General features: G+C 38.4%; 2 protein-coding genes across 2 annotated transcripts; one reads left to right on the top strand and one right to left on the bottom strand.

Moving 5' to 3' along the window:
* The first annotated feature begins 1,468 nt into the window (after positions 1-1,468).
* On the top strand, positions 1,469-4,310 carry LOC17890081 (growth-regulating factor 3). The gene is made up of 4 exons (XM_006295965.2): positions 1,469-1,953; positions 2,064-2,264; positions 2,511-2,856; positions 3,700-4,310. Exons 1-4 carry the CDS (start codon positions 1,746-1,748, stop codon positions 4,133-4,135), a joined length of 1,191 nt encoding a protein of 396 aa, XP_006296027.1. The 5' UTR covers positions 1,469-1,745; the 3' UTR covers positions 4,136-4,310.
* Positions 4,311-4,365: 55 nt separating this feature from the next.
* Positions 4,366-10,216, bottom strand: LOC17889741 (1,4-alpha-glucan-branching enzyme 2-1, chloroplastic/amyloplastic). The gene is made up of 18 exons (XM_006293599.2): positions 10,047-10,216; positions 9,655-9,806; positions 9,041-9,258; positions 8,771-8,869; positions 8,571-8,613; positions 8,047-8,106; positions 7,779-7,859; positions 7,566-7,682; positions 7,296-7,379; positions 6,813-6,934; positions 6,553-6,672; positions 6,329-6,458; positions 6,101-6,211; positions 5,829-5,957; positions 5,643-5,746; positions 5,405-5,549; positions 4,734-5,291; positions 4,366-4,642 (listed from the first exon to the last, which is right to left on the bottom strand). The coding sequence occupies exons 1-18, from the start codon at positions 10,180-10,182 to the stop codon at positions 4,508-4,510; spliced, it is 2,544 nt and encodes an 847-aa protein (XP_006293661.2). The 5' UTR covers positions 10,183-10,216; the 3' UTR covers positions 4,366-4,507.
* Between the last annotated feature and the right edge of the window lie 202 nt (positions 10,217-10,418).

The raw sequence follows: 10,418 nt of genomic DNA, 5'->3' as shown, positions 1-10,418 counted from the left end.
GTTTCTTCGGTCAAAGTGATCTGGTCAGTAACTTCTATGAGTGTAGCCTCTTATTTGCTCTAGAGTTAGGGCAACATTATATGGGGTATCTTATGAGTTTCAAATAAAGATCATATGCAAGATCTTTTCTTTGGAAAACTGGGGGTCCCTATAATGATGGTCTTATGGCAAAAAATAAAAAAGTCTAATGAATCCTCCGAATTACATTAACAGGTAGGTGAGAGGATTATGAGATTAAAGATTTTGGAGGGTAAAAGTAAAAACAAAAAAGTAGAGGGGGGGAGGGGGAGTAAAAAGTGAATAAAAAGACAAGGAGTACCATGAGTAGTCAAATCAAAGATGAGTCACAGAGCCAAAGAGAAACCCTCACCACCCACTTGGGGTTACTCACTTTTATGCTTTTAACTTCTGAACCTTTCCTGACACAGCCCACCTGCTTCTCTTTTCTCATTATTACTTCTTCACTCTCCCATACTTCTTCTTCTTCTTTTCTTTTTACTACTACCTCAGCCGACCCGAATTGTATACAAAATCAAACCGTTGACAAAAGAGAGTAAAGGAAGTATGATTGAACCACAACCTTAACCAAATTGAACCATACAAATTTGAGAGTTCTTGAGACATCTCTCTACCACCATTTTCAAGCTCATATTAGTATAAACATCAGATTTAATTGTTTACTATAGTGAATTAGTGATTGAGAAGTGATAGTTATATTCTGTCTTTCACTTACAAATATAAGCATATTTTCTCAGCCACAGCCAATCCTGCCGTAACGCATATAAAATAATTACGATACTACTATCCAATTTGATATTTACCATTTTCGGCCTAGATCTTATGGACGAAGGTACGAAATTTACAAGTCAAAAAAGAAAAGAATAGAGTGGAGAAAGTACACATCTAGTGACTAGTGCCGTGTGATTGACTACATTACATTACATAGGTGGATCCTAGCTAACGAATTTTACTAACTTAACTCAAAAACGATTCTTATGTACTGTATTAACGGTTAGTATCAACGTAACGCTCTCTCCTCTAGTCTATTAAAGAATCTTACAAACAAAATTCACTTCATTAAAGACTAAATTAAAATTAATCACCCAAGCAGGGTTTTGTTGTATTCTTTAATAAATAAACTAATTATAAGGTTACTTACTCTTATAATAATAATTATTATACTAATTGGGAGATTTGGTATTTCCAAGGCAGGCAAAGACAGAAAAACTGCAGGTTATTATCTCTCCATCTTCATCTTGCAGTGTGGTTCTTTCTGGGTTTTCTGACTTTTGCTTTTTATAATTTTTTTATAATATTTTAATAATCTGAAAGATTAATGAAGATTTGTGAACACAATTAATTAGTTAAGGTTTATATCATATAGTTTAACTCTTTTAGTCTTTTTACTGTATAGTTTATTATCTCCCCATCTGTCTTGTCTCACTGTCTTTTTCTCCCAAGTCTCTCAAGTGCCCTAATAAAAACCTCTTTCCCCCTCCTCTGTCCTTTCTCTCTCTCTCTCTCTCTCTCTCTCTGCAGAAGAAGCTCAGATACAGAAACTGACTACAAAGAAGAACAAACCTTTTTTTCTTAGAGCAAAAGAACTTCTTTTTTGCTCTTCCTAACCCCAACAAGACTTTCATAGCTATTAAATCAGACCCCCTGGTAGACAAAAAAATATATATATATATAAAGGGGGAAATAACTATTATCCCAAAAGTGACCAACACTTCTCTCTCTCTTCCATGGATTTGCAACTGAAACAATGGAGAAGCCAGCAGCAACAGCAGACAGAGTCAGAAGAACAACCTTCTGCAGCTAAGATACCAAAACATGTCTATGACCAGATTCATTCCCAAACTCCAACTTCTACTGCTCTTCCTCTCTTTTCCCCTGAACCTTCCTCTTCTAAACTCTCCTCTTTGTCTCCTGATTCTTCTTCCAGGTTCCCGAGTGAGTCTTTTCTTTTCTTTTCTTCCCCTCTCGTTTTTTTTATCTTCTTTTCTGTTTTTCTTGTCAAATTACTGATATGGTTGCTGTTTATTTATTCCTTTTTGTTGTAGAGATGGGGAGCTTCTTTAGCTCAGCACAGTGGCAAGAACTTGAACTACAGGCACTGATCTACAGGTACATGTTGGCTGGTGCTACTGTTCCTCAAGAGCTCCTTAGCCTCCTTTTACCAATCAAGAAAAGTCTTCTCCATCTTTCTCCTTCCTATTTCCTTCATCATCCTCTTCAACACCTCCCTCATTACCAGCCTGCTTGTGAGTCTCGAGATAGTTTTTTACTACTATTTTTATTCATTTATTAATCAGATGCATGATGGGTTTTGTGCTGCTGTGTTGGAGTTGTGTTCCCACTTCCCAAGATCTATACTTTCGATATTAGTAGTAGTAGTATATTATCTTCTTCTGCCAATCTTGAAGATCTAAATTTGACATGTGTGAATGGGATTAAGTAGAATCTTGTTCTCGGTCTGATCTACATGTGACATGAATGCTTAAAAACAGGGTATTTAGGGAGGGCGGCGATGGATCCTGAGCCAGGGAGATGCAGGAGAACGGATGGTAAGAAGTGGAGATGTTCAAGAGACGTCTTCGCTGGCCACAAGTATTGCGAGCGCCACATGCACCGTGGCCGCAACCGTTCAAGAAAGCCTGTGGAAACTCCCACCGCCGTCAATGCCACCGCCACGTCCATGGCTACAGCAGCCACAGCCACCGCAACAACTACAACATCTACGTTTGCTTTTGGTGGTGGTAGTAGTGGTGATGAAGTGGCAGGTCAAGGAGGATCGTTCTTCTTCTCTGCCCCTTCCAACTCTTCTTCATCTGAACTTCTCCACCTTAGTCAAAGGTAATAAAAAGAACTGTGTTTTTTTTTTAATCTTTTTCTTTTCTCTTAGGTCTGTCTGTTTTAGCTGTTGAACTTGCTGGTCAAAGCATTAAACACATTGACTTTTCTTACTTTAGTTTTAAGACAATCAGATTCTTGGTTTGAGACTCTTGAGTTTGAGACAGTTGTTTTGAATGAATAATAATGATGTTGATTTAGAGGAAAACACAATACTCGTTCTGATACTTAAGACTATGAAGCTAATGTTACATAACTTGGGGTTTGGTATAATGTTGTGAAGAGAGGGGTAATGTTGGAAATTGAGAGACACATCCTTATCATTTTAGGGTGGGTTGGTTTGTTTTATTTGTTGAATTATGAGTTTGATTTCTTTGTGAAAAATATCTCTCTTTTTTTTTTTTTGGTAGCTGTTGAGAGATAATGATAACACTGGATTTGATAGAATCTATTTGTTTTTTTGATGCTGTGTGAGACTTTTCAAACAGAGAAAATAGAAAGAGAGAGAAATAGTAAAGTGTAGGACCTTAGTGAAAGCTGACCCATATATGTCTCATATCTTGCAGAAAAGTTAAAGCTTTTAGATTCTTCTGCACCCACCTCCCCTATCCACACACAACACATGATACAAACTCAATTTAATTATTCTATTTCTTCTATTTACTACTTAATCACTTCTTTTAAACCCTGCATTAAAAGGTGCTTTTAAACCCTATAATCAAATATGTATAAAGGCTATTAGTTATGTTGTTGAAGCCTAGTTGTGGAACCTCCTTTTGCTTTGTGTTCTGTTTTTAATATGAGTTTGGTCTCTTTCAAATCATGAGATGTGGGTTATGTTAACAGTTGTTCGGAGATGAAGCAAGAAAGCAACAACATCAACAACAAGAGGCCATACGAGTCCCACAATGGATTCGGCAACCACAGGTCAGATGGAGGCCATATCCTGAGGCCTTTCTTTGATGATTGGCCTCGTTCTTCGCTCCAAGAAGCTGACAATAGTTCAAGTCCCATGAGCTCAGCCACTTGTCTCTCCATCTCCATGCCTGGAAATTCTTCCTCAGACGTCTCTTTGAAGCTGTCCACAGGCAACGAGGAAGAGGCTCGGAGCAACCACAATGGGAGAGACCAGCAAAACATGAGCTGGTGGAGCGGTGGAGGGTCTCACCACCACCATAACCACATGGGAGGGCCATTGGCAGAAGCACTGAGATCTTCCTCCTCGTCTTCCCCAACCAGTGTTCTCCATCAGCTCGGTGTCTCAACACAAGCCTTCCATTGAACAGTGTAAAAAACCACTGCGGTTTTTTTCTGTTTGTTTTGGGGTTTTATTCAAATTTTCGCTGTATAAAGAGAGGGAAACTTTTGTTGTCCTCTTCCTTTTTCCTTAAGATTTCCCCTGTATCTGTAACCTTTCTTTGCAGTTTTTACTCTCAAAAGATTTTATGTTTTTGGAACTTCATATCTCTAAATACTAATAGGATCTACGATCAAGCATATGAAGCTGGCAAATGTAAAAGTGCAACGACTTTTATTTCATTTTAAAGTTATAATGTTGCTGCAAGCGAAATCTAAAGGAGAGGGAGATAAACAGTAAATCTTTGAAGTACAAAGAAGCTTACAGTAGTTACACTCGGACATCCCTCTCTTTCTCCTAAACATCTTCGGGTAACAGGCTTATGGGGACAAGAGAAGAACGTTCATCATCCTCTACTGCAGCATAAACTACAGCGGTTCTGCACGGTGCATACACCATGAAGGAGCAAGGCCTATCGTCATGCCTTCGATCCTGCATAGCAAATTAGCAAATTATCAGTTCCTTTGTAATGACTTGGAGAAAAGAGTTTCTATTTTCGTTCTCGTTTAGTTAAAGGGCTTACAGAGGTGAAAAACTCGCTGGAGTCATCTAGCCGATTGAAGCCTCCGAATAAAGATTTATCAGAGTCCAAAACGATTCTGTACTTTCCGGGAACAGAGCAACCGATAAGGTAGTCGGAGTAACTGTTGGTCCAGTGAAAGTTGAAGACGAAGACCAAGTTACCTCTCTCGAATACAATGACTCTGTCTCCCTCATCCTTGCGAGATATGTACTGGTGCTCTGAAGTCATGAAACCATACGTCTCCTCAAGATGATGCATTGCTCGATCAAACTCTTGTAGTCCATGGTATCTAAGATATTCTGCATCTCCCAGATCAAACCTACGTCGGCATTTATCATAACTACCATTATTCCCAGGGATGACTCTGCCATCAGGAAGATGCTGGTCAGTCCTTGGGAAGTCGATCCACTCTGGGTGTCCAAATTCGTTTCCCATAAAATTGAGGTATCCTTCTCCACCCAATCCCATCGTAATGAGACGAATCATTTTGTGTAAAGCAATCCCACGGTCTACACGTGGGGTGGCCTCTTTATCAACCGCCATGAAATCATACATGTCCTATACAAGTCATAAACATAAAGAATTAGTTGAACAATCTGAATACAATCAGACTTAAGAGTTCAAAGACAGTAATCTGTTTGCTGCCTTAACAGCAACAACCAATATGATACCTTGTCCATTAGCCAGAACGCTATCGTTTTGTCTCCAACAAGGGCTTGATCATGACTCTCCGCATAGACGACACATTTTTCTCCCCACCTCCTGTTGGTAAGCGTGAAAGTTATATCACCAACCTGCCAGTCCTCGTCTCTCTTCCTAGAGAAATTACAACACACCATATCAGTTCAATATGATATGAACTCGACCACTTTAATCTCATTGAAAAGCCAAGACATCCTGACTGCATACTTGAGAAGCTCAATCCATTTATCTGCCACTGCCATGTGTAGACGGTAGTCAAAACCCACACCACCGTCTTCAACAGGAACGCAAAATGCTGGCATCCCGCTAACCTGGTATAAAGTCAATCGAGAGAACTGAAGAGAGGTATCACAGACACTTCAGCATTACTAAACAAAAGGGCATATGACTTACATCTTCGCCGACAACAATAGCTTCAGGATATAGCCCATGAATCATATCGTTCACCAGCATTAGATAGACCACAGCGTCAACATCAGTAGAATAACCAAAGTACTCATTGTAATTCCCAGTAAATTCGACCTGTCACAAAAGCTAGCAGTTAGGTTCCATAGAGCCATATATTTGCATTCGCATGTTTGTAGGATACTGTGATACATTAGGATAGTTACTATCATATATTGACATAAAGCACATAACTAATCCAACATAAAAGAAAATACTACCTGCAAGCCATGATGAGTGTACATCATGGAAGTCACACCATCAAATCTGAACCCATCAAACTTGTATTCTTCCAGCCACCATCTCGCGTTGGAAAGAAGATACCTAAGCACCTAAATAGACAAGGAATCAAACGTTAATAACTGATACAGACGTAACTACCAACATAGTGGCACACTAAAGGCTATCCCATTAATATTGCAATATTGATTCTACGGAAAGAAACATACTTCCCAGCTTCCGTAATTGAAAAGACGAGAATCCCACATCCAGTGATAACCCCGCGATCCAGAGTGGAAATATTGACCATCAGTGCCATCAAACATGTTCAGGCCATCCAGTGTGTTTTTTGATGCATGGCTGGTTTTTTTATTCAAGACAACAAAATCTATATCAACTGATTCACAATAAATCTAACTGATGTAAGATGATTCTGGAAAAGAGAAGCAAATACCTGTGCACAATATCCATCAGAACAACCAAACCAAGCTCATGAGCTTTGTCTATCAAAGATTTCAGGTCATCAGGTGTTCCAAAACGGCTGCTGGGTGCGAAAAAATTTGTCACATGATACCTGCATTTACATGTAGCAAAGTTACATGCTCTTTCATCAAGGAGACAAAAGGATTTATCACTTCAACGAATCAACAAATGCCTTTTAACACGAATGTATTGGATTATAGGTAGGTAGACAAGTTATATCAGGAAACATACCCAAAGCTGGCATAGTAGGAGTGCTCTTGAATGGCCATTATCTGAACCGCATTATAGCCTAATTTTTTTATACGGGGAAGTACATCATCTCTAAAGTTGGCATATGTATTTATCTTTGGTTCCTGCAGATCAAAGATAACAATGTTACCAATTGTCATACTGTCAAAAGTGAAGTCTTCTGCCATAAAGAACCTGGAACAAAAAAGAAGAGTTCCGAGATCTCCTTTTTGCATTATTATTGAAGCTGTACATTCTCCAAATATGATTAAGACATCAATAACGTTGATAGTCATCTAGTTCAAAATGACTAGTTCCTAAATTCTCTTTTAAATGCCAAGACAAAATTTCCACTATCCTCAACAAGAGACAAAGTCAAGCACATATGAGAATTGTCATGTCAAATGTAGTTTTAAACTTTCCCGTCTGTCAGTGATTTTTTGATACTTAGTAACTACCATTCCAAGATAAGAGAAAGAAACATACCGTACTACTCATTCCAACATGTGATTCATATATACGCAGTGATGTGGGTTTCCTAGGACGAGGATGTTTGAACACATATTTATCCTGAAACAGTGGACTACTCTTTAGGCCTTCAGCGAGGGAGACATATGAAACCACATATACACATAGATATTGCTGGTAACCAGTTATGACTTTAAATACTAAATATATCTACAGCTTGAAAGAGTTTCGATCATCTCTAGAAAAATGCCAAAACAAGTGAGAATGTAAAATGAGTGCTGGTTGTACCTCCTCAGCAGGGTCATAATATACTCCATTGTAGGGGATCTCGCCTGATGGCTGGACAGAATACTTGATCCAAGCTGGAATGGAGTCTTTAATACCCGATGGGGTATCCATGCGAATCTACCAATGCAGTATACAAATACAAATTACGATAAGAGTTACAAAGCTGACTATTTTGCATGTTCTTTCGGAAAGGGTAAATTATGAACATGTCACCTTCACGCGGGAGCCATGGGGAATTGCTGGCGAGCCATCGGCATTATTTGGCAGAAATATTTCCCACACACCAAAGTTGTTCTGCTCAATTTCAGTGATAAGACTGTCTTAGATCAGAATTCCAGAAAGGAACAGGATAATAACAGAGCAACGCATGCTGCCCACAAACATCAGTGAAGGTTCTAGTATAATTTAAACTACTAGCCTAACTATAAGCTGAGATGGAAGATTAAAAAAATAGATCTCAAATAAGACAGTACCAGCATACCCGAGTCATTACATCAGCTTTTGCATTCCAGTTATTAAAATCTCCAATCAGTGATGCTGCCTAGAAAGGTATAATTCAGTCAAATAAATTGTTAGAAAAACAATAATCTAGATATTCAATCAGGTGCAGCAGATACATGCGAGAACAGAATACAAAAGCCAAAACTAATGTCACAACGCCGGGGACATGAGACCCTTTTTACTGAACTATGATCCCAGGCTGATAATTCACAATTCACAATTATGTTGTATTAACTTGACCAGTTTTGAAATCAACCTAACAGCTCAAAGGAAAAAAATATTCACCACCACAATAAGCTGGTATGTTAGCAGTAGGTGTACATCACATGGTCAATCAGATTGAATGTAGGAATACATGAGTTTTAATCCACGAATTTAGATTTAGTTCTCTTCACAGGCATAAAAATTTGCATTTGATATACACAAGCAAATTTTGAAACTCTGTGACGAAACAAAAATAACACAAAATCATATTGTTTGGTAAAGTATTGAGATGAAACAAACCTTAGCTCCTGGTGCCCATTCCCGGTAAGTGATACCAGTGGCGCTAATAAAGCAGTGAATTATAATTAGCAACTGCAATACCAACTATCTGTAGAGTACTTACTAAACTTTACCGTGACTATAGTGCTGAAAATGCAATAACTAGAATTGTTAAAGCTATTGAACGGCAGTTGAATATATATATTTTTAATATAGTTTACCTTCGAGTGAATCCAAATATTTCGTAACCACGAGAAAATGCCTCCAAACCACCTTCATTCTTATCGATTTCTTCACGTAGTTTTCTGTACTGCCCATATCTGCAACGGCATGCTGAGTAATTAGAACTTAACACAGAAAAGAACACACGTTTTTAAGCCAGGAGAAGGATGACAATTATGATGGCATAAAATTTACAAATTCCACCAACAAAAAAGAGGGACGTATACTCTTTCCAAACCAGCTAAAGCTAAATAGAATATATTCTTTACCGGTAATCAAGATGACTACGATGACTGTTCAACATAGGATCAATGTCATATATTTTTTTCCCATCTCCAGGAGGTGGAACTCTCCTCTGCACAACTTCTTGTTCGACAGACTGTGACATCTTTGCAAAATTATCTTTATAACTTTTGCCTCCAGATGTTGAGAGTGCAGAAGTTTGATCTCGTTTCTCTGTTTCCAGGGCTTCTACATCGTCGAGGACCTAACAATAATCATGTAAGAACAGTAGAGGGAAGAAAGGGTATCTATCTAAGCAGATAAAAGCAAAAAAACAATGTAAGTGCACTTAAAAGAAGAATGCCATCCTAATGAGATATTCTTCATTAATACAATTTGATTTGCAGGAGAGATCCCTTTCTCTAAACAATCATATGATCACAGTTAGTTTTCATGAAAAAAAAAAAAATGCATGATAAGTATCTCATTCCCTTTCAATATATATTTCTCAAGATTATGACTACATTGCTCCTTAGCATAACTTCCTCTAATGATCATACACGCCCAAAAGCAGTCAAAATAGTAGTTTACCATTCCAAGGTCCAATGGTGTAGCTAAAAAACGCTGATTCAAGCATAAAACCGAGAAGAAGACAACAAACCTGAGTATCGTCAGAGACATCTTCCCGAGGTTCTACTTGATCAGTGGCCGATGAAGAGCTATCACTCTGATGACCACGGAGCTTCTCAGATGCTTTGGTAGCTAAGGAAGACGAATCAGAGTCATAAGATGGCTTCCGAGCAAAAACCTTACCTAATGGAGATAAACAGCAAAATCAAATTCACATTTGAAAATAACCAGGCACCCAAAAATGGAGATAAGTATCAATCCACAGAGCAATCAGTTAACACAGAATGTTCCACGAAGCAGGATCCAAAGAAACCTAATTAAATCCATGAAAATCACCAATCTCGAAACCCGTGCCAGTAGAAGGAGACAGACGGAGATAAAAATGGAAACAAAACAAAGGAGATGGAGCAAAAAAAAAAGTACCCGAAGAACGAGAGTCCTTCCTCAGAGAGAAGGAAACAGCGTTGCTTCTTCTGAGATCTTCATTGAAACTGGGGAGAGAAGAGTTCTTAATCGATGGAAGATGAGGGAAACGTACGCCTGAGATAGTGTAAACCATTGATGAAGACGGAGAGAGAGAGAACTTGGGAGAAGAGAGACTGAGGAGCGAAAAGCTGAAAACAGTAAAATCTAATTTAATTAAAAAGTTTAAAACTAAACGACAAAAAAAATATTAATCAAAATTACACGAAGTTCATCAGGGACGGAGCATGACGTGCCACGTGTCTGATGTCAGATATTTAAATTGGACCCATGAAGCGTCTCTCGCCCGTCTTCTTCATATTATGCATCACA

This window comes from Capsella rubella, unplaced genomic scaffold, assembly GCF_000375325.1.
Source record: "Capsella rubella cultivar Monte Gargano unplaced genomic scaffold, Caprub1_0 scaffold_4, whole genome shotgun sequence".
Taxonomy (NCBI): domain Eukaryota; kingdom Viridiplantae; phylum Streptophyta; class Magnoliopsida; order Brassicales; family Brassicaceae; genus Capsella; species Capsella rubella.
The sequence above is the reverse complement of the archived record's forward strand: the minus strand, read 5'-3'. Positions and strand labels throughout refer to the sequence as shown.

What these genes read in the sequence shown, in the direction of transcription:
- LOC17890081 (XM_006295965.2), top strand. Translation starts at nt 1,746, where the DNA reads ATGGATTTGCAACTGAAACAATGGAGAAGCCAGCAGCAACAGCAGACA. An exon ending in TTCTTCTTCCAGGTTCCCGA is followed by an intron (nt 1,954 to 2,063) that starts GTGAGTCTTTTC and finishes TTTTTGTTGTAG; the next exon opens with AGATGGGGAGCTTCTTTAGC. An exon ending in CTTCTCCACCTTAGTCAAAG is followed by an intron (nt 2,857 to 3,699) that starts GTAATAAAAAGA and finishes TTATGTTAACAG; the next exon opens with TTGTTCGGAGATGAAGCAAG.
- LOC17889741 (XM_006293599.2), bottom strand. Translation starts at nt 10,182, where the DNA reads ATGGTTTACACTATCTCAGGCGTACGTTTCCCTCATCTTCCATCGATT. An exon ending in CGTTCTGGCTAATGGACAAG is followed by an intron (nt 5,292 to 5,404) that starts GTATCATATTGG and finishes TGACTTGTATAG; the next exon opens with GACATGTATGATTTCATGGC. An exon ending in CCAGCGAGTTTTTCACCTCT is followed by an intron (nt 4,643 to 4,733) that starts GTAAGCCCTTTA and finishes TTTGCTATGCAG; the next exon opens with GATCGAAGGCATGACGATAG.